Here is a 24,348-nt window from a genome sequence, read left to right as displayed (position 1 = left end):
GGCAGGGTTACTTTACAGAATATTCTATCAAATAAATGAACAAAGAATTTTATTATTTTGTAACATCTAATGAGTTAATGGGTCAAAGCAACAATCAATGGCTGCTATGTCAAAAGAAAGAAACAATCAGACTGATGAAAGTATACATGAAGCAGTCCTGCCCACCCTAACAAACAAAAAACAAATCTGAATCTGATTAATTATCTAAATCTATCAAAGTATAGGAGATTCAGAGAACAGAGGAATAGGTTACATGACATCAAGGAGATGCAAACAACCAAAGCCACACTGTGGTAAATTCTCTTAAGACAAATAACCCAGGTTTTCAACAAAACAAGTATGGGGGGAGGGAAGAGGTCTTTTGCAAATTATAATTTGAGAAAATGTAAACTGTGTATCTGACTATATAAAGGATTACTCTTTAATAAACATGATAATGACATTTCATAATGTCTGGAACTTGCTCCAAAATAATCCCAGAAAGAAAGCTGGGGTGGGTAGGAAGTATAGATAAAAATAAGATTGCTACAAATTGATAACCATTAAAACTGTATAATGGGTGCATGTGGGTTTATTTTTGTATTAGCTTGAAAGTTTCTTCTTAAGAACATTTTTAAAGCCCAATGTAAAACAAGTTTGACTAGTTAATTTAAAAGAAAAGAAAGCAACATTCTCTGAAGAAAAGGAATAAATAGGAAATCCTGGTGCTCCCCTTCTGCATCCTGATCTGTATAATGTAAAGACAGATGTAGGATATAGATACAGTATAGATAACTTACTGATGCCTCCTCAACAGCAGTGTTCATATGGCTATGAAAACAGGATCGGTCATCATCTTCATCCATATACACTGGTGGTTCATGGGAAGTCATGAAAGTGGAAGGTTTAAAGAGATGCTTATTAAGGGGGTGTTGTCGTCTGCTTGTTGAAGACTAAGTGAGAAAACAAATTTTTAATTGGGATAGTGGACAATCATTAAAAGAATCAAAAATATAAATGCTACTTCCTGCAAAACTGTCTAATCAAAAGGATCGCACCTCTATGCTTCAGCATACTTTTATGTGATTGTTTTTTCTGTTACCTGGATTTTTAAAAGCACAACAAGCCTTAAATAAAAACAAACCAAAACAACAATTAGAAATATAGGGGGAATACCCACATGGAGTATCCTGGACCACATGCTTGCTATGAAGCTTGTATTTGTATCACCAACATTTTTCACACTCTTGGCATTCACATGCTGAACTCTTAACATCATCTTATAGATGATCAAGGAGGATGAAGTTAGCCAAAGCCAGATACAAAACTATCAAGTAAAATGAAAATTTCTCCAACATGATGAATGTTTGAAATTAATATCTATTGACTGCTTACTCTTTGTCAATGTCACTTAATCCTCAAAACATTCCTATAAAGCAATTATTATCACCTCTAATTTAAAGGTGAAAAAACAGAGGCACAAGGAGTTAACTGTTTTGTTCAAAGTGTTGCAGCTAGAAAGTAGTAGAACCAAGATTATAAACTAGGTCTACATGGAGCCAATGGCCTCACTTTGAACCACTATGCAGACTTCCTGTCTTCACTAACAGCAAAGCCACGAATAACCTCAGCTACATGGAGAACCACTGTTTCATTTCAAAATTCAAACTCTAACCATGGCTAGGAATCATAACTATGACTGGGCCAGAACTCTACAGTCAAAATGTCTGTTAAATTCCCAAAGGAGGAAACACATTTAGGCTTCTTTAGTATTCTTTTTGTTATCATCATCTAGTTTTAGTGGTGAAAACATGAGGTGTACAACACATCTAAAGGTAACCTAGAAATCAGGACAATTAGAGCTATTAGGTTAAATGCTGGTTATTAAAGTTCCAACATTCTGAAGTTATAGGATGAACTCTACACACCTAAGATAGATAATGCTACATTGGAAAGAGAAAATTTCAAAATATTTTTAAAAATGAGAAATTAAAACAAGCTTCCAGAGTTTGGAAAAGAATAAAAATTTTAAAACACAGAGTTGTATAGATAATATACTTAATGTAAAATTATGTAAAATAGTTAGCTTCAATAAGGAAGGGTAACAGCATTAGATACACTCCTAGCTTCTCTTTGTATGAAAGATGGCAGTTTTGGGGAGGGAAGGCATCAGGATAATTTACCAACAAGATGAAAGAAGGACAATTACGTGCTTTTTTTCCCTTCAATTAAAGCAAAAAAAACTGGCTATAATTTGATGCAGTGCTCTACACAGGAGAGAGACAATAGCTTTTTCACCGTACAGAGAAGCAAAGAATGGTTGAAGCAGCTTAGGAGCAGAAACAGAAGATCAATGATTCCCAGACTCGCTAGCTATGTGACTAGACAGTTTACTCAGTGTACTTAGCTTTCTCATCTATAAAAAAGGTTGCAAAACAGGACCTAACTCAGAGCATTCAACAGTAAGAATAAAAGCTAGCTGTTAATATTATAATGAGTAAAGTGAAGGTGATACTACCCACACTTTTAAGAATTGTAGTGAAGATTAAATTGGATTTATACAGCATATGTATAAAATAGAAATTGATTGTATTATTAAAGAATCAAATATCCTAAAAACTTTAACATCACAAAGGCCTTTCTGACATATATTCAATCTAATATCTTTCAAACAGTACTCACTCACATAAACTAACATACTCCTAAGAAAACACTGAAGTTCACTTATACGCAATATAACAAAACGTTTAGAGTGAGTTTATTTAAAAATAAAATAATGTTCTGAATAACATATATACTTTTACACAGCAACTCTGACTTTAATGATCTTAATCTGAGATCTAAAGTTTACTTTCACCAATTTTCTTTTTACCTTTTTGGAGTATATGTATAAGTTTGGTGTTCTGCCTGGGACTGGAATCCCAGCTTTAGTTAGTTTTATGAAATACTTCTGCACTCGGCTGGCAACCTAAGGAAACATGACAAGCCTTTTAACATAATGAATGACAAGACACTCAGTACCAAAATAGTTTTTAAAATATACGTGTACCTTAATGAATAGTAACAACTTAATAGCTACATAAATCTAGAAGTAATTTTAAACTGCCACCAAAGACACTTAGATTTTAAAATCTAGACCAAAAATATTGTTAAATTAAATCTGTTTGATTTCTAAGCTAAATACATCTTCAACTTGTGAACATTCGTGCATGAGCATAAAAACACATCTATTAATATCAATGGGAATGTGAAGGAGAAAGCTGGCAGATATTTTTTTAGAAAGACAACCAGGGAATACTAATTAAGGCATTATCACCAATCTATTAGCATAGTCTAACCCAAAAGCACATAACTGCTCTACTCATCAAATACTACATTACATTTTTATTTTTTAGTATTTCGTAATGATTCAAAGCAGAACTATCTTGAGTTGTTTCTAAAATCAATATAAAAATATACAATGTTATTTTTTAAAACTCCACATACTATAGTATTGTGTAGCTAAATATGAAGGGGCAGATCTGCTGATTTTAGCTGCATTATCCTTCACTTAAAAAAAAAAAAATCAGGGACTTCACTGGTGGTCCAGTAGTAAAGAATCCACCTGGCAATATAGGGAACATCAGTCCGATCCTTGGTCCAGGAAGATTCCACATGCTGCAGGGGAACTAGCCTGTGCACCACAACTACTGTATGCTACAGCCTGTGCTTCACAACAAGAGAGCCACTACAGTGAGACGCTCACGCACTGCAGCTAGAGTAACCCCCACTTGCTGCAACTAGAGAAAGCCTGCAGGCAGCAGCAAAGACCCAGCATAGTCTTTTAAATAAATAAAAAAATAAAAAACATGCCAACAATATGGAGCCACCTCCTCAGTTACCTGTTTTGCTGTCCTGTTGCCTAGTTCATCCGCTATCTTCTGCCAGCGTCGAGATTCTACTTCTTCAGGAGGGTATTTCAGGAGTAGTTGTTCAAGCTTTTTCTAAGCCAAACCAAAGACCAAATTTAAGAAAGTTTAATACTGAGTTTCTAAATAAATACATTCACCTTTCATCTTAAAAACTACAATACACCTGCCCCCCAACTTTAGGGGTAGGTCAACTAGAAATCTTCATGGTAGGAAAAGTTTCTAGTAGGAATTTAAGACTTCACAAGGAAAATAAGAATCAGACTAAACCAATGAAAGACCTTATAAAGATTTTTCTATTCACCTCAGTAAAAAGAAAGCACTCCTCACAAAGGAAATATATTACACATTTTAGTGATTTCCACTGACCACATTTTCTTGCTAGACTATGTTGAGGCTAGCAACTATGGATCTGACAAAACTATATCAAAATTCATCTGTATTCTGACAAAATACTAAAAGAGATCTTTTCCTCCTTTGTGTGATGGTCTATTTAAATATTTAACTTTAATATTCTGACTTATCTTCAAAATTCTCCAGTAGTCCTAAGGATGCAGAATATTCTGGATGTTGAAATAAAAGGAATGTTATCACCCAGCTATCCCGGTGTGCAGGATCAGCTTTTAGGCACCATTGATCGGTATTATCTCTGCAGAGCTGAAGACCAATAAACCGCCTTGGAGACTGGGGTGTGTGCTACGAATAATCTTCTTATCCTATCTTAGCATGGGCTTGGCTGAAGGAGTATTTTAACAGGTGGGCTTCCCTGGTAACTAAGATGGTAAAGAATCTGCCTGCATTGTAAGAGACCAGTGCTCGATCCCTGAATCGGAAAGATCCCCTGGAGAAGGAAATGGCAACCCACTCCAGTATTCTCACCTAGAGAATCCCAAGGACAGAGGAACCTGGCAGGCGACAGTGCATGGTGTTGCAAAGAGTCGGACACGACTAAGCACACACACACAGGCTTCCCAGGTGGCACTAGTGACAAGGAACCTGCCTGCCAATGCAGGTGACAAAAGAGATGCGGGTTTGATCCCCGGGTTGGGAAGACCCCCGAGAGAAGGAAATCCCCTGGTGGGCTATAGTCCATGGAGCCGCAAAGAGTCAGACACAACTGAGCATGCATGCACTTGGGCAAAGAATCTGCCTGCAACGTGGGAGACCCAGGATCAATCCCTGGGCTGAGATGATTATTCCCTGGAGATGGAAATGGCAACCCACTCCAGTATTCTTGCCTGAAGAATCCCATAGACAGAGGAACCTGGTGGGCTACAGTCCGTAGGGTTGCACAGAGTCGAACATGACTGAAGTGACTTAGCACAAAGGTTTTTATAAATGGATCAACTCATTACAGCTGTGGGGCTAATCTTCATATGAGATAGAGATATATCTCAAACCTTACCCACAAACAATCCTAGCTATATGCCCAAATGTAACAGAATACTATGACCTTGCTTTTTCAGCTCCTCTCCAAACAAAAGAATTCACTTTGAAGTATAGCTCTACTTGGCTCCAGGTTTTTCTGTCTTACAAAGCTGTATTACAAAAACTTTATCCCATCTGTTTCAGTATCTTTTTCAAGCCCCCTCCCAAAACTCAGGTTCCTTCTTTAGAAACCATCCCCTAAATGGAAATCATATATTCTCAGAATGAAAAATTCTTTACATATGCAAAAAGGTATATAGAAATGAGTTTAAATATTTAAAATTCATGATTAAGAGGGATTGCATACAACAGCATACACTTCCCAGGTGGTGCTAGTGGCAAAGAACCTCCTGCCAATGCAGGAGACATAAGAGACACAGGTTCGAACTCTGGGCAGGGAAGATCCCCTGGAGAAGGGCATGGTAACCTACTCTAGTATTCTTGCCTAGAGAATCCCATGGAGAGATAAGCCTGGCAGACTACAGTCCACAGGGTTGCGAAGAGTCGGACACAACTGAAGTGACTCAGCACGCATGCACGCACACACACATACAATAATATACACTTTATTCACAATACTTACTCTAATTTTAACTGCTTTTTTTTTAACCTACACAATTGAGAAATATCTATTACCTGTTCTTCAACAGTCCACAATTGGTTAAATGTTTCAGGTTTGGTATCATCACACAGGCGTCCTCTTATCATCTGCATATAAAATAAGGCTTTTGTCAGAGACAAAAAAACAAAGACTACTCTTTGATATAGCCAAATAACACATGAATGATGACAGCAACTTCATTTTAAAGAAAAAGAAATGCTACTTTTTCATTCTGAACCCACATTTATCAAGGTTCATCTAATTAACAGCAGCAAGGCCAGGTTACCAGCAAATCCTGGTTACATTCCACTACACACAAAGGGCTCTTATTTTTAGAATAAATACTGTACTATGTGTCAGGCACTGAACTCATCATGTTACAGGTACTACTCATTATAATCCTCACAACAACTCTACAACATAGGGTGATATTAATCACATTTTATACAAGAGGAAACTGCAGCCTGGAGACTTTAATAGAAACGACCATCTGAAGTTCTACTGTTAGTAAGTAGTGAAGTTGTGATTTCAACCCAGCTTTTTCTTAACTTCGAAGTTCATGTCCTTACTATATCTTCAAGTGAAGACTGCTTGAAATTTAAGAATACAAGTCAGCAAATGTTAAAATCTTTTGCCTAAAATTCAAATTTTCCTACTCCAACACTTCATACTGCCTACCTGAGGACGACTGTTTGAGCCTTCTGGACCATCACTCAAAGGCAACATAGAGTATGAAAGGGACTCTCCATCCTTCCTAGGATCTAAAGGACTTTTTGGTCTAGCAGGTAAACCTACTAAAAAGAAAACCACGTACAGGATTATTAAAGCAAGACTTTGCCAGGTATTTTTCTACTTAAATTATCATGTAATTTATTACCTTTATCAAAAACTAGCTTTACTCTCCTAGTATGCCTTTTACGATTTTTAAATTCTCTTTCAAAGTTTCCAAGGCTATTGGTATATTGGTCCCATACAATCTCAGGTAACTGAACAACTCTCTGTGGATATGGAAGCCCTATATCAGCCTGGTGGGAGGAAAAAAAGAAAGTGACATCTAAGGTTAATTCAAGAAATTATCAACAATAAGCAAATTTTCAGATGATTACAAATCTAAATAATAATCAACTGGCATTTCTATTCACTCTGAATCAAACACTCAATAAAGATAATACAGTCAAAGCATTAAATGGTATAATGATAGCCACGTAAAGAAAAATGAACTTAACAAAACATAAGCACTATTTTTAGATAGAGGTCTACAGCTCAACTATACAGACATAATGTCCTTTAACACACTTAAACAGAAATAGCAAAGAATGGTTTTTATCTCTAAGAACAGCATATGAAATGTGTTTGACTGAAATAGATATGACCTGACACACAGAATTCATTTTAAACGGACCCCTGTGTTCCTGACTTATTCACAAAACAATGAATTATTTTCATATTATATAACTCTTAAGACACGTACAAAAAAACCTACCACATTTTGAGAATCAAAACTATACTTTACTTCGAATTCAGTTACTTTACCAGCCACCTTCAGAGAAGCTATTAGTTGTCATTACTAAAACCAGGTTATTATGTGATCAGTCTTTTGATAGGAATTTGGGTTACATAAGTGGGGGTATTGGTCAGAACTCATATAATGATAAAACTGGGATTTCTGAATTTCACTGTATGTAAATTTCACCTTAAAAATCTTTAAAAAAAGTTTAATTAATAATATGCACTCTGAAGTGTTTTAGTGTTAAGTATGTGTGTCTGCAACTCTGGAATGCATGAAATGGATTCCATCTTGATGAGATAGAATGGTGGGTGGATGGACGGATTGAAAAAACACACAATAAAGCAAATACAGTAAAATGTTTATTGTAGAATCTAGAGGATGGATGTGGGTATTAACTATATAATATTTTCCACTTTTTTGTCTACTTAACACTTTTCATAATAAAATGTTGCTTAAAAAAATCAGGTCATAAATTATGAAACTGGCAAGCAAAGTCCACACTGTGACACAGAATTCTTAATTTTTACTTTGCCTGTGATACAGTACACTACATCCATCATTATAATAGCATATTTCAGTCTAAGACTCAACTTTTTGAAAAGTTAGAATAGAGTGTCTTTTAAAACAAGGATTGTAAAACATCAAAGAAAGCTAACAAGCCATAAAAGCCACCAATATATACACCAAGTTTCCTTAATTTCAATTAGGAGTTTTCAGATGTTCACTAAAACAATGAGATCATATGTCAACAACTTAACTACTATGGTAAACTTAAAGAAAGTAGGCAAATTAAGCATACATGAGTTAACACAAAAAAACTAAAGAATCAAACTTCTAAATTAAAACCAGCAGAAAATTTTCTTTCCAAGGAACACAAGTCTTTCATGATTACCAATGTATCTGGGATTTAATACACATTTGAACATTTTTGCAAAAAAAATTTTAAGAGGGTCAATGTCACATCCCTGTTTCTGAGATAAAGTGAAAAGAAATCTAGTTCTAAACTAAACATGGACATGGAAAATCAGCAGACAACCAACCACATACGTATACAGTAAATGTGTGTAATTACAACTTTTTTGCCCATCCATCAACTGAAAAAAATGAGTTTAAGACTAAAGCACAATCTATTTTAGTTGAATCGATGATAAGTAAACACTGTAAGTGTTCATAAAATGAAGTCCCCAAGACTGCTGCCTCAACACCTGGTACACCACTTCTGTGACTCATTAATAACTAATAACTAAACTTGTCATACAAAACAGGCTAAATTTGTGCGTTAAGGTGAAAAAGAAGATTCTTTTTCATAGTTTTTCAGTTTTAATCTTTTCAGACAACGCTTTTGTCTGACTAATATTTACCTCTCAAATTTATTGAATAATTTGTGGGTCCCTAATTCAAGACAAATACTACGGCATAAATGCACATCTTACACCTCATTCTCATGAACTTGGCAACTATATCCTTAAAGACATTTAAAACAGAATTTTTCTTTGTATCACCATTGTTTCTACTGCTTTTAGAGTAAATAAAGCAGTAAATAAACACTAAAAATACTAAAATATTTTTTCTTTTAGTTTCAATAAATTTAAAAGTCCTGAAAGCAAAAAAGGGAAAATATTTTTAAGATGGGGAAGGAAAAAAGTAACAGAAAAAGACTAAAAATGGCTAGAAACAGGACATCAAGTTTCTATACAAGCATCTAGTTAAAGGTCCTAGCTATCTTCACTGGGGGTATACTTATTGTGCGTTTGGTTGGGGTGGAGGAAGGCAGTATCCCACCTTCAGTAACATGGTTAAACATTTTAAAAAGTATTCATATAAAAAGAATAAATAAGGTTATTACCAAATATATCTCAATAAATTTAAAAAGTGGTCAAAATATACCTTCTTCTGGAGTTTTTCCACAAATCCAATGGGATTTTTTAGTGCTTCTCTCTGATGTCTGCCTAAACTTTCAAGGTCCTGGACTGCTTGAGAACGCTGAGCTTCGAGTACAGCAATAGTCTGTAACAGTCTCTGATAACTACAGAGACAAAAAGAAAAAAAAAACTCACTAAAATTTTTTAGTAACAACAATAAATAAAAACTGAGTTCAAGCCATGATCTACTATTAAGTCACACGTCTTTGTAAAGTTACCTGAAAGAGTTTTAGTAAAACATATTACTGGGAATAAATGAGGTCTTCCTGAGTTACGAAGTACCTAGTCAGAAAATATCAGTTAGAGAAAGCAAAGCCTTATTCCCCCATCTTAAATTCTTAATTCTTAAACCTGAACAAGTACAGAAAATAAGAAAACGAGCATCTTGACTTTCAAGCAATCAGTCATTAAGAAACAGCTAAATTAGAAAAAAATTTAGCATCAGAAGGGATCACCACTTTCAGTCCCTCTGCTGTACCCTGTCAGAATAAGATATCTGTTGCAAATTTTCTTGACCAGAGTTACAAGAAACTTTCACATAATTCAGACATGATCTTAGCTGTCATGATTCTCATTTGTTTTCTGTTGATGTTTAGTCACTAAGTCATGTCCAATTCGTCTGCAACCCCATGGACTGTAGCCCACCGGCTCCTCTGTCCATGGGATTTCCCAGGCAAAGATACTGGTGTAGGTTGCCAATTTCTTCTCCAGGGGCTCTTCCCGACCCAGGGGTCAAATCTCGTGTATTCTGCTTGGCAGGCGGATTTTTTTACCACTGAGCCACCTGGGAAGCCCATTCTTTCTGTTATATCTCCATTCTAAAGGAATTTAACTTCTTTGTCAATTCTTACATATTAAACATTTTCACAGAAAAAAGGACTTACACAATATAAATTACTTAATATTTCTTGAGTAAAAAGAAATATTTTTTACTTCCCTGCCTATAAATAGGTTAATATGAATTTTACCCACATAAACCTACTACCTGTTCATATTCTCCCCAACTCTCTCCCTCTGGTTTGCATTGTCCTGGCTCTCTGAGTAATGTCTGATTTCACATATGGATCACATATGGAAACACACTAGTCCAAAAAACCTTGAATGCGCGAATGTATTTTGCAAAAAGAACAAAGAACAAATTGCTCCAAGTTCACTTCAAAATAAGTTACTAGGTCTTTAAAATATTAGTGAAGCACCATTGTTCTTTATGACTGAATAAATTTCATTCTATTTCCCAACAGACTGTAAACTCCATAACGGCAACATATCTGAAAAGTCCACTGTTTCATTTATCCGGTTTGCAGCACACTTCCCAGCATACACATGTTCAGTAAACATTCTCTGAATGAACAAATGGATAGATGTTCTGTGCAATCAAAAGTATACTGAAACTTTAAAGTCCAGAAGTCAGCAAACAAGCAGAAATTTCAAAGGTAAAGCAATGCAGTTTTGATGTCCACAACCAGGGCATGACTGCAGTATAACAGTATCTATCAAAACACTTTTTCAGCCCCTACCTAAAATATATTCTTATTCTCAAGTCCTCTGTTAACTAATCCCTAATGAAATGTTTAATAATTAATATTAAAACTGTTAACACTGAAAGTAAGACTTATCTCAAGATAAGAGCTACTTCATTCAAATGTTAGAATTGAATCAGAAAGCAAGCGCTACATTAACAGTCCCTCCTGGGGTAAGTTACAGAGGTTAAGTCTAAGCTCATTCTCACCCCGCCTTCGTTTGCTGTGAGGTACACGGAGTGCACAAACCTTGACTGTGCTGGTATTCTCCACCAGGCAGGCGCAGTCTCAGGGTGACTAGTGAGCTGAGCACTAGACCTAACCTCTCTATTAACACCCTTAACTGTCCCACTTCACCCTTAGGACGTCTATCCCATTTAGCTGAATAACCAAAGACTTATCATGCAGGATACACTTCTGTATCATCAATAAAAAAATGGTTGAGTCTATTAAACTTGCAGCAAACTACTGCACGCAAGTAACAATTAATGAGGCACAAGTAAGAAGGGACTTATGGGACAAAAAAAGCAGGAGCTTGAAAAAAGCACTGTAACAGTTACTGCAACTGAGAAGAGAGGTGTTTCTTTGAAGTTAATAACTTCTGACAATCTTTACTATATATAAATTATTCCACAATGATTCTGACTTAAAAAAATAATCCAACAGAGAACAAAGTGTAACTCTTCACCCCCCTATTTTTTTTCTCTTTAATCAAAATTAAATGATTATCAAATTGAAAGGCCTAGTCCATACACTGGTAAAGATGTAAAAGTCCAAAATAAGTTAAAAGATTGTAAGAAAATACTGAATTTAATTCTTCCAGCCCAGCTAATTTGAACAATTTCCTAGAGTATTCAGAGGTTTTCCCAATAAGATTACCATATATATCCCTAAGCAGAAATGAAAGAGATAAAAAACTTGCATAGATATCTTTACCTATGGCTGATTCATGTTGATGTATGGCAGAAACCAACACAACATTGTAAAGCAATTATTCTTCAATTAAAAATAAAAAAATCAAAACAGAAAAAAACCACAAAACTTGCATGGTTTCCTATTGGTCCAGCGGTTAAGGATGCACCCTGCAATGCAGGTGACACGGTTTCAACCCCTGGTCAGGGAACCAAGACCCTACACATCCTGGGACAACTAAGCCCTCATGCCATAACTAGGTAATCTGTGTGATACAGCTAAAGATTTGACACATTCAAATAAGTAAGTGCAGTTTTCAAATCTGAAGAATAAAAATAAATTTCTTTGGAACTCCCCTGGTAGTCCAGTGGTTAGGACTCCACGCTTCCACTGCACAGGGTGCAGGTTTACTCCCTGTGGGAGTAAAGAACTAAGATCCCATGTGATGCAAGGTACAACCAAAAAAATATATAAATAATAAATATTAAAATAAATTTCTTCAGTCTGAAAAGGCTGTATGTTACAATTTCAGTAATATTAAATTCTGTAAAAGGTAAAATTAAAGATAGTAAAGAGATCAGTAGTTCCCAGAAGTTCAGGAGAAGGAGGAGGGTTGAGTACATGACATACAGGGAATTTTTAATACCAGTGAAATTATTCTGCATGGTACTATAATGCTGGATTCATGACATGGATCTGCCAAAAGCGTGAAACTTAAAAGCATAAAGAACTTTAATGTATGCAAATTTTTAAAAAATCATTTAGTAGACTAGGGAACCCTAAGAAGGAATGTATTCTCTGACACAAGGATCTAAGTATATTATACATGTATGAAACTACCTTACTGAAGGGGGTAGAAGGAAAAGATCCTGACTGAGGTAACTCTGGAAATGAGTTAGGAACTGATCATAAGCAATATATTCTGCTTTACATAGCTATTTTCCAAGTAGCTATAATGAACAGTTCTAATACTGTGTACATATATAATGGAATACATAAATGAGTGGAGGATGACCAGGGTTTGCTATTGCTAGAATAGAAATTTACAGATAAACAAGGGGAGAAGCTAGAAGAATCCATGTGGTAATATAATTAATTAGGGATGGAGTCAAAGTATAAACTTATGTTTAGCTTTATATACATGTACATAATTACATATAGAAGTATTTATAGATATGTGTATATATACAGATTACTAAATACACATGTATTTTCCTGCTCTGCCAGCTGAGACAGATAAATAAAATAATCAACAGCATCCAGCAGTGAGCATACAGAACTCAAAAACTGACTTCTAATACTGCCTTCTGCAATAAAGGGAAATTGGGTTCCTTTGCAGAGAAGGCTGATTCTAGCACTGGGACACGAAATACACAAGATGAATCTGGAGTATTTTGAAGTGCCAAAAAAGCAAGAAAGTGTCTGTAAAGACAAATATATATAACAAAAGTACACCATCTTAATGGGACACAGGAGACAATAGAAAGGTTCCCTATGGCCAAAGCTGAAACAGTTTGAACAATAAAACAGTGATACTAAATTACACCCCAAAGTATTTATGAGTCTATACTTACACAAATAAATGACTAAAGGAAGAATGAGGGAGAGGGAGAGTGAGATGAAGAAGTGGGGGGTGGGGGGAGAGAAAGAAAAAAGGGAGGAAAAAAAAATCTCCCATGTAGAAGGTTTCCAAATAATTTGTGGAGACGCTCTGCTCTCAAGGAGAGAGATCCATAATTTCCCACTCCTTAAGTGTGGGCTGTGCATAGTGACTTCTTTCCAAACAACAGAGTATGGAAGACAGAGAGTAACTTCACAGTGGAGAAACCTGACAAACTATACCTCAGCTAGGTGATCCAGGTCAACAACTGCAATCAATCATATTAACAGTATATCCCTTGGGAAAAGCTAAAATTGTCATTATATGCAGATGACATGATACTACATATAGAAAACCCTAAAGACTCTACACAAAAAGTATTAGAACTGATAAATGAATTCAACAAATTAGCACGATACAAGACTAACATACAGAAATCGGTTGCATTTCTTTACATTAGCAATGAAATATCAGAAAGCGAATGTAAACAAACAATCCCTTTTAAAATCGCATAAAAAATAAAATAATTAGGAATAAACCTGACCAAGAAGGTGAAAGATTTAAATTCTGAGAAGTTTTAAACATTAATAAACATCATAAACATTAATAAAGAAAACGGAAGATGATTCAAAAAAATGAAAAGATCCCATGTTCTTGGATTGGAAGAATTAATTGTTAAAATGGTCATACTACCCAAAGCAATCTACAGATTTAAAGTGATCCCTATCAAATTACCAGTGATATTTTTTACAGGCCTAGAACAAATAATCCTAAAATTTCTATAGGACCAGGAAAGACCCAAAGCAACCCTAAGGAAAAAGAACAAAGCAGGAAGCATAACCCTCCCAGACTTCAGACAAAGCAAAGTACAAAAGCTACTTTGACTTTTGTACTTTGACTACAAAGCAAAGTAGTCAAAACAATGTGGTATTGGCATAAAAACAGAAATATGGATCAATGGAACAGAATAGAATCCAGAAATAAACCAATACATCTATGGTCAATTAATCTTTGACAAAGGAGCCAACAGTATACAATAGAGAAAGTCCCTTTAGCAAGTGGTATTGGGAAAGCTGAACAGCTGCAGGTAAATCAATGAAGTAAGAACACGCCCTCTCACCATACAAAAAATAAATTCAAAATGGCTTAAAGACTTAAATATAAGACATGACACCATAAAACGCACAGAAGAGAACATATGTAAAACATTCTCTGGCATAAATCTTACCAATGTTTCCTCGGGTCAGTCTCCCAAGGCTAGAAATAAAAACAAAAATAAACAAAGAAGACCTAGTCAACTTAAAAGTTTTTGTATAGCAAAGGAAACCATAAACAAAACAAAAGAACAATGGGAGAAAATATTTGCAAATGACAGGAATGACAAGGGCTTAATTTAAAAAAATATACAAATTGCTCATAAAACTCAAGGACAAAAAACAACCAACCCAATCAAAAATTAGCAAAAGAGACGCAAATATTAATAGAAGACATACAGATAGCCAATAGACACATAAAAAGGTACTCAACATTGCTAATTATTAAAAAACACAAATCAATACTACAATAAGGCACCACCTCACACCTGTCAAAATGGCCATCATTAAACAAGTCCACAGATAACAAATGCTGAGAGGGTTTTGAGAAAAGGGAATCCTCCTACACCACTGGTAGGAACCAAAACTGGTGCAGCCTCCACGGAAAATAGTATGGAAGGTCCTCAAAAAACTATAGAGTTGCCATACGATCCTGCAATCCCATTCCTGGGCAAATATCCAGAGAAAACCACAGTTTGAAAGGATACATGCACCCCAATATAAACTGCAGTGCTGTTCACAATAGCCAAGACATGGAAACAAACTAAATGTCCATAGACAGATAAATGGATAAAGAAGATGTAGTACACACATATACAGTGGAATACTGTTCAATCATAAAAAAGAATAAAATAATGCCATTTTCTGCAACATGGACAGACCTAGAGATTATCATACTAACTGAATTAAGTCAGAAAGAGAAAGATAAATACTATACATCACTTACATGCAAAATCTAAAATATGACACAAATAAACCTATCTATAAAACAGAAACAGTCACAGACATACATAACAGACTTGTGGTTACCAAGAGGGAAAGAAAGTGGGGGAGGGATTGGGCATATGGGATTAACAGATATAAACTATTATACAGAGAATAAACAACAAATTCCTACTGTATAGCACAGGGAACTACAGCCAATATCCTGTGATAAACCATAATGGAAAAGAATAGGAAAAAGAACATACGTAAGTATAACTGAATCATTTTACCATAGAGTAGAAATTAACGCAACATTGTAAATCAACTATACTTCAATAAAATAATACTAGTTTTAAAAAAATAGTGTATCTCTTGGTATGACATGACAAAAATGGCACTTCATGTCCGTGGTCTTCTTCCCAAAAATCCACAATCCCAAATCATGAGGAAAACATTAGATAAATTCCAATAGAGAGGTATCTATTAATACTTGACTGGTATCCCTCAAAATTGCCCAGGTTATCAACAAAGTCTGAGAAACTACCACAACAAGGAGATATAAAAAGTAAATGTTATAAGGTAACCTAATTGAGATTCTAGAACACAGAAAGGACATTAATTAAAAATTAAGGAACTCTGAATAAGGTATGAACTTTGGTTAATAATAATGAATTAATATTGATTCATTAATTGTAATAAATATATCATTCATATAAAATATTATTAATAGGGGAAATTGGGTAGGGAGTGATAGGAACTCTGTAACATGCTCTTGATTTTACTGTAAATCTAAAATTGTTTTTTCAAAAAAAATCTTCTTACTAAGATAAGTTCTCAACTTCTCTATATCCATTATTCCTTTACTATCTTGGAAAAACAAAAGGGAAAGTATCTGAAATATGTATTTAAGATTCTACCACTTGAAATATTAGAATTTAAGAGATCCCATCCAATTATTTTAAAATATTTTATGTTAGCAAATTGTCATTAATTCTGGTTAAACTTAACCATACTGAGCAATCATTTAATGGTTCGAGAACATGCCAGTTTACAAATAAACTCAGCTGCTATCTCTGCTCAATATGAGTATTTGTTGAAAATACCTTTTTAGGTTATTACCTTTATTCTGCTTAAGAGTAATCATCGCTAGAGTATTCCAAATGTAAGATCTTTGTCAAATAAATCTAATCTCTAGACCTACTACAGTTATTTAACTTAAGCTATTTATTTAACTTAAGCTATTTATTTAACTTAAGCTATTGTATAAGCACAATTCTAGTCTTTTAATTTCAGTGCTTCAGCAGTGTGGTGATGTAAAATAAAGACCATGATGCCTGATCTAGCTACTACAAACTCTTAAAAAATACATTCTGATTAGGAGGCTGTAGGGAGGAAAAGGTTAAGAAAAATGGTTCCTTCAGTTGAGTAATGGTAGACCTTTAATGAAACAGTATTAGACCAACCTTAGTTATTTGCAACACAGTGGTTTGTAAAGTATATTTTCGAGTGGTAAAAGTTGTATGCAGGTATATAAGCATCACCATTAAAGAATTCAATTTATATAAAATTTTCAAGTCACAAGATGGAACAAAAACTTTTACTTCTCATATTGACACTGCTACCTTACAATCAATCTCATTATACTATTATTAATTTTACTCTTTGCTCAGCTATTGTTTGGAGAAGGCAATGGCAACCCACTCCAGTACTCTTGCCTGGAAAATCCCATGGACAGAGGAGCCTGGTAGGCTGCAGTCCATGGGGTCACCAAGAGCTGGACACGACAGAACGACTTCACTTTCACTTTTCACTTTCACGCATTGGAAAAGGAAATGGCAACCCACTCCAGTGTTCTTGCCTGGAGAATCCCAGGGACGGGGGAGCCTGGTGGGCTGCCATCTATGGGGTCGCACAGAGTCAGACACGACTGAAGCGACGCAGAAGCAGCAGCAGCAGCTATTCGTTTCCTTCCTTGGAATTCTCATTTCATGAATATTTACTGAGTACATAACATATGTGATCAATCATATTTACCCTTGACCAAAAACCCTCTGAAAGGTATCACTGCCACTTTACAGATGACATAATCAAAACTTAGAAATACAGTTAGAAGATTCCTGCCACAAATCTCCTTCCATAAAGATTTATACAACCTAATTTATATGTAATATTGAGTTTAGATTTCACACACTAGGAAAATTAGCCTAAACCAAAAACATTATCCAAAACCTAACATGAGGCCTTAATTTCCTGCTCAATTTTAAATATACAAGAATAGTAATAAAATTAGCCTATTTAACAACTCTTCCTTTTTCTACTCATCTGCTAGTGCAAATATTAATTTAGTAACAACAGAGAACAAAGAAGAGCATCGGAGTTCTTTTTTTCTAATTAAATGTATCATAAACAGAGTAAGCAGTGCTTTAACTAAAATGTCACTTACAATCAAAAAAGAGGTTTGACAGTCTCAAACAGTTGTAGAAAAATATTTGCCCCCTTCCCCAAAAGCCTTCACTGTGTATGTTCTCAATGAATAGGTAGCCCCTGAAAGAAGTCTGATTTCTGATGTATTTCAAAGGTTATTTCCTTTCACATTAAGGTTTCATCAAATATACTAAAGACACAGTCATTCTGTCAATGGTCTCTACAATAAAATTATCAGGTATCTCTTTTCTGAATCTATCTTAGTACCTGGAAACTGGCCTAGAGTGGATCTAGAATGGAGTCTACAATCTAATACTTTAAAAAAAAAACCACAAGCATGACATTTAAGCTATAATTTCCTTTTCTCTTATCATGTTTTGTTTTATTTGGATCTAATTTAAATAGAAGGCTTAAACAAGTTTCATATATATATTTCTATATTCTGATGCTAAAGTACGGTTTTTAACATCATTTTTCTTAGTTTCAAATATTTGAAGAAGCAGCAAGATTTCACTCATTTATACATAAACTCATTCACCTATGGTGCCAAGAACTAAATTAAACACTCGGGATACGAAGAGCCTTTTCCTAACAGAGGTATCAGTCCAGAAGGGCAATACAAATAAGTAAATAGACAATTACAATATGGGGTAAGAAGTGACGTAAAGAGAAAGGCACACAATACAGGAAGGCTTTGAACAGAGATCTCTGAGGGTCATGAAAAGCTTCCCAAAATAAGTTCAACTGAGCCAGAAAGATGAATGGGAATTAGCTAAGAAATGGGGGTAGGAGCTCTTGTGCCTGGCCTGGATCTATTCCCCGCAAGCGTTCTGTGCCCAGCTTACCGTGTGACCTAGAGCCAATCGTTGCCTTTGCTGGGCCTCAGTTTTCCTTCTAGGAGCCATGCCCACCTTGTTCCCCTCACTCTTCCCCCGTGTGACTGAGACACTGTGGTTTAATCTGGATCGACCCTGTGTGGAGACAGCTGCAGCAGCAAGAACAGCAGCATCAGGCCTGGCTCCAGAGCATTGCAGAGAAAGACAACAACCTGGTACCTATTGGCAAGCCGGCCTCAGAGCACTAAGACGACGAGGAAGAGGAAGAGGAAGATGACGACGAGGATAGTGAAGAGGACTCAGAGGATGACGAGGACATGCAGGACATGGATGAGATGAATGACTACATGAGTCACCTGATGATGGAGAGGTCAATGAGGTGGACATGGAAGGCAACGAACAGGATCAGGACCAGTGGATGATCTAGGTAGACAAGAAAGGGGGTCCAAGGATGGCCCTGGACCTCCTGTAGAACCAGCTGCCACCCACCCCCATGCCCCACCCCAGTGCCTGAATGCTCATCCTCGGGCACTTCCTCAGCTGCTGCCAGGACCTGATCTTGGTCCCTCCCAGGCCATCAGTATGCCCTTGAATCCCCAGGGCCTGAGCCCCGCCCCCTCCCTTCTAGCCAGCACCTCACCCCTTGTTTGTCAGATCTAGTCTCTAACTTTAATAAAGACACAGGACTGATTTATTTCAAAAAAAAAAAAAAAGAAATGGGGGTAGGAGAGAAGTTCAAGGACTTTTCCAACCAAACAGAAGGAACATTATGCAGAAATCCTTCTAGCACCTAAGACCAAAAAAGAGATTTGGTAAGACTAGGAGTGAAGAGAATTGAGGCTTGAGAAGAAAAATGAGATTAACCACACAGGGTTCTATAAAGTTAAGATTAAGCTTGATTTTAACTGCAATTAGGAAGCTCTAGAGGAGTTTTAAGATGAAGGAAAAAATGTTGCAGTTTACAAATACCATTCACATAAGAACAAGGAGAATGGATTAAAGTGAAAGAAGACTCTAGAGGAAGACCAATTTAATGAGCTTTTAGTGGTAATAAACCAGGGGAAAGGTAATGGGAATAGAGATAAAGGTAAGTAGGTAATTTGAGAGATGTATAAGATAGGTTTCATAGCACTGGTGCTGTCTGTACAAAACTATTAAAAAAAAAAAGTTTCAAGAAGGAGGGTCAGTTAAGCCAACTTCTAATTAAAAACAAAAGTAAGGTAAAAAAGGCTGAGACATGTCCACTGGATTTCATACAAGGAAATCATTAGTAAGTCACTTCACTTGTGTGATGGGAGGTTGAAGCTAGACTTCAGTACTTTAGGACTGAGTGAATGCTGAACAAAACAGAAGTAGAAAATAGAATCAATTTTCTCAAGAAATTTAGCTGTGAAGGAGAGAAAGTAGTTGAAAGGTAGAGAAATGAAAAGATAATTTTCAAATCAAGAAAGACCTAAGCATGTTTAAATGCAGATGGGAAAAAGAAATGCCTTCAATCACTCATTTTGAGTGAAAAAGTACTGTTTTTCCTCCTCACCATCACCATCAGTTTCTACTAAAAATTCAATACTTCTTCTAATTCAGGCTTTCAACAACACGTGAATCATGTTTTTCCTCCTCACCATCATCAGTTTCTACTAAAAATTCAGTACTTCTAATTCAGGCTTCAACAACACATGAACCATGAACTTCCAGATGTTCAAGATAGTTTTAGAAAAGGCAAAGAAACCAGAGATCAAATTGCCAACATCCGCTGGATCATCAAAAAAGCAAGAGAGTTCCAGAAAAACATCTATTTCTGCTTTACTGACTATGCCAAAGCCTTTGACTGTGTGGATCACAATAAACTCTGGAAAATTCTGAAAGAGATGGGAATACCAGACCACCTGACCTGCCTCTTGAGAAACCTGTATGCAGGTCAGGAAGCAACAGTTAGAACTGGACATGGAACAACAAACTGGTTCCAAATAGGAAAAGGAGTACATCAAGGCTGTCACCATGCTTATTTAACTTATATGCAGAGCATATCATGAGAAACACCGAGCTGGAGGAAGCACAAACTGGAGTCAAGATTGTTGGGAGAAATATCAATAACCTCAGATATGCAGATGACACCACCTTTATGGCAGAGAGTGAAGAGGAAATAAAAAGCCTCTTGATGAAAGTGAAAGAGGAGAGTGAAAAAGTTGGCTTAAAGTTCAACATTCAGAAAACTGTGATCACGGCATCCGGTCCCATCACTTCATGGAAAATAGATGGGGAAACAGTGGAAACAGTCACAGACTTTATTTTTGGGCTTCAAAATTACTACAGATGGTAACTGCAGCCATGAAATAAAAAGATGCTTACTCTTTGGAAGGAAAGTTATGACCAACCTAGACAGCATATTAAAAAGCAGAGACGTTATTTTGCCAACAAAGGTCTGTCTAGTCTAGGCTATGGTTTTTCCAGTAGTCGTGTATGGATGTAAGAGTTGGACTGTGAAGAAAGCTGAGCACTGAAGAACTGACGCTTTTGAACTGTGGTGTTGGAGAAGACTCTTGAGAGTCCCTTGGACTGCAAGGAGATTCAACTAGTCCATCCTAAAGGAAATCAGTCCTGAATATCCATTGGAAGGACTGATGTTGAAGCTGAAACTCCAATACTTTGGCCACCTGATGCAAAGAGCTGACTCATTGGAAAAGACCCTGATGCTGGGAAAGACTGAAGGTGGGAGGAGAAGGGGACGATAGAAGGTGAGATGGCTGGATGGCATCACTGACTCGATGAACATGAGTTTGAGTAAATTCCCAGAGTTGGTGATGGACTGGGAGGCCTGGTGTACTGCAGTCCCCGGGGTTGCAAAGAGTCAGATACGACTGAGCGAACTGAACTGAACTGAAGATACTACGTTATCCCTTTACAACCACTGACAGCCCTATATGTATTAGTACTCTCTTCTTGTAGGTGAGGAAACAAAAAGGGGGTTAAGTAACTTGCAAGTTGCTTAGGCAACTACTTGCCCAACTACTTCAAGTAGTGGACTTGAACTCAGCTGAACCTCTCTGATTCCCACGAACATAATAAGGACACTATCCACTCACTAATGAAAGATGGATACAGATGCAGTAAGTATGTGACAAGATGTTGACTGAGAAAACCTATGAAATAGAAAACCAGGTCATAGGTGGATTGAGGGACTAGCAGCTTAGTCAGAATAAAAAAGATTTTTAAAAGTCACGAAGAAAAGCTGATTAGGCAAACATGGAAGGTACATGGCACCTGAGAGGCCCTCAACTGTGACTGGAAACCACAAACTTACAGAGGTACCAGTATGCAGAAGTATGTGACTTTTCTTCAGTAGGAACAAAGGAAAGGCAATGGAAGAGGGGAGGGAAAATGTTGACAAGAAAACTATGCAGTTAAAGATCAGGGAATCCAAGCCAGATAAGAAAAGGAAGCAAGGATAGATCACAGCAAATACAGAAAATGTAGAGTTGCTAAAGGAGCAAGAAACTTTTTGCATTCTTTTATGTATTTATATGCCAATTATCATCACTCAATCTATTCAGGACCAGTTATTGGGGGAGGAAAACAAAAGGTAAGCCATATACAAATACACTGGAATCACATCTCAATTACTGTGACAAAGTAACAGTTTCATAAAAATTCCTGAGATATTAAATAATTGAGACACTGCGGACGTAAGAACAGTGTCACTAAAGTATAATTGGGATGGAAATGTGTAGTGGCTTGAAATGTGTCTCCCTGAGATATACCATGATCCTGGATTGGAAGAATCAATACCGTGAAAATGACTATACTACCCAAAGCAATCTGCAGAGTCGATGCAATCCTGATCAAATTGTCAATGGCATTTTTCACAGAACTAGAGCAAAAACTTTCACAATTTGTATGGAAACAAAAAAAGACTCCAAATAGCCAAAGCAATCTTTAGAAAGAAGAATGCAGTTGGAGGAATCAACCTTCCTGACTTCAGACTATACTATAAGACTACAGTCATCAAGACAATATGGTACTGGCATAAAAACAGAAATGCAAACCAGAGAAACAAGATAAAAAGCCCAGAGATAAACCCACGCACCTTTGGATATCTTATCTTTGACAAAGGCAGCAAGAATATACAACGGAGAAAAGATACCTTCTTCAATAAGTGGTGCTGGGAAAACTGGACAGCTAAGTGTAAAAGAATGAAATTAGAACCCTTCCTAACACCATATACAAAAATAAACTTGAAATGGGTTAAAGATCTAAAGACCAGAAACTATAAAACTCTTAAGAGGAAAACATAGGCAGAACACTCTTTGACATAAATTGCAGCAAGATCCTTTATGATCCACTTCCTAGAATAATGGAAACAAAAGCAAAAATACACAAATGGGACCTAATTAAACTTAAAAGCTTTTGCATAGCAAAGAAAATCATACACAAGATGAAAAGACAACCCTCAGAATGGGAGAAAATAACAGCAAATGAAGCAACTGACACAAAGGATTCACTTCCAAAATATGCACGTATTGGACGTAGCTCATGCAGCTCGGTATAAGGAAAACAAACAACCCAATCAAAAAATGAGCAGGAGACCTAAATAGCCATATATCCAAAGGAGACATAAAGATGGCCAAGCGGCTCATGAAAACATGTTTGACATTGCTGATTATAAGCAAAATGCAAGTCAAAACTACAAGGAAATACCATCTCACACCACTTAGGATGGCCATCATCAAAAAATCTACAAACAATAAATGCTGAAGAGGATATGGAGAAAAGGAAACCCTCTTGCACAGTTGATGAGAATGTAAGTTGATGCAGCCAGTATGGAGATTTCTTAAAAAACGATGAATAAAACTACCCCATGACCTAGCAATTCCAATCCTGGGCATTTACCCTGGGAAAACCATAACTGATAGAGAAATATATACCTCAATGTTCCCTGCAGCTCTATTTACATTAGCTAGGACACAAAGGCAACCTAGATTTCCATCAATAGATGAATGGATAAAGAAGTTATGATACACATATCAAAATGGACTATTATTAAGCCATAAAAAGGAACAAACCTGAGTCAGTTCTAGCGAGGTGAATGAACCCAGAGCCTGTTATACAGAGTGAAGTAAAAAAGAGAAAAACAAATATTGTATAATAATGCATACACACACACACACATATAATCTAGAAAAATAGTACTGATGAACCTATTTGCAGATTAGGAATAAAGATGCAGACACAGAGAATAGACTTCTGGACACAGGGGGAGAAGGAGAAAGTGGGACGAATTGAGAGAGTAGCACTGAAACATATACATTACCATACGTAAACAGATAGTGGGAAGCCACTGTACAACACAGGCAGCTTAACAAGGTGCTCTGTAACAACCTAGAGGGTGGGATGGGTAGGGTGTGAGAGAGTTTCAAGAGGGAGGGGACATAATGTATACTTATGGCTGATTCATGTTGTTGTATGGCAGCAACCAAATACAACACTGTAAAGCAATTATCCTCCAATTAAAAAAAATTTTTTAAGTGTCTCCCAGAACTACTGTATATACATACATATATATATATACACACACACATATATATATAAAGGATAACTAATAAGGGTCTACTGTATAGCACAGGGAACTCTACTCAATACTCTGTAATGGTCTATATAGGAAAAGAATCTTTCGGATATATATATATATGCTT

At 36.2% G+C, this 24,348-nt stretch overlaps 1 protein-coding gene and 1 pseudogene across 4 annotated transcripts in view; one reads left to right on the top strand and one right to left on the bottom strand.

The window, feature by feature from the left end:
- The window catches only part of ZZZ3 (zinc finger ZZ-type containing 3), a 118,158-nt gene that overhangs the window by 8,008 nt on the left and 85,802 nt on the right, over nt 1–24,348 (bottom strand). For 3 of the 4 annotated variants that reach the window (XM_043878027.1, XM_043878028.1, XM_043878030.1), the window contains 7 exons: nt 9,314–9,452; nt 6,794–6,941; nt 6,595–6,710; nt 5,952–6,023; nt 3,861–3,962; nt 2,852–2,947; nt 780–932 (listed from right to left, as the gene is read on the bottom strand). In XM_043878027.1, the coding sequence (XP_043733962.1) occupies nt 780–932; nt 2,852–2,947; nt 3,861–3,962; nt 5,952–6,023; nt 6,595–6,710; nt 6,794–6,941; nt 9,314–9,452 (826 nt within the window). The remainder of the gene's footprint in view (nt 1–779; nt 933–2,851; nt 2,948–3,860; nt 3,963–5,951; nt 6,024–6,594; nt 6,711–6,793; nt 6,942–9,313; nt 9,453–24,348) is intronic. The other variant, XM_043878029.1, reaches the window with a different exon arrangement.
- LOC122677782 lies at nt 18,712–19,201 on the top strand (annotated as a pseudogene).

The sequence above is a fragment of the Cervus elaphus genome, chromosome 20 (genome assembly GCF_910594005.1).
Source record: "Cervus elaphus chromosome 20, mCerEla1.1, whole genome shotgun sequence".
NCBI classification, from domain to species: Eukaryota; Metazoa; Chordata; class Mammalia; order Artiodactyla; family Cervidae; genus Cervus; species Cervus elaphus.
The sequence above is the reverse complement of the archived record's forward strand: the minus strand, read 5'-3'. Positions and strand labels throughout refer to the sequence as shown.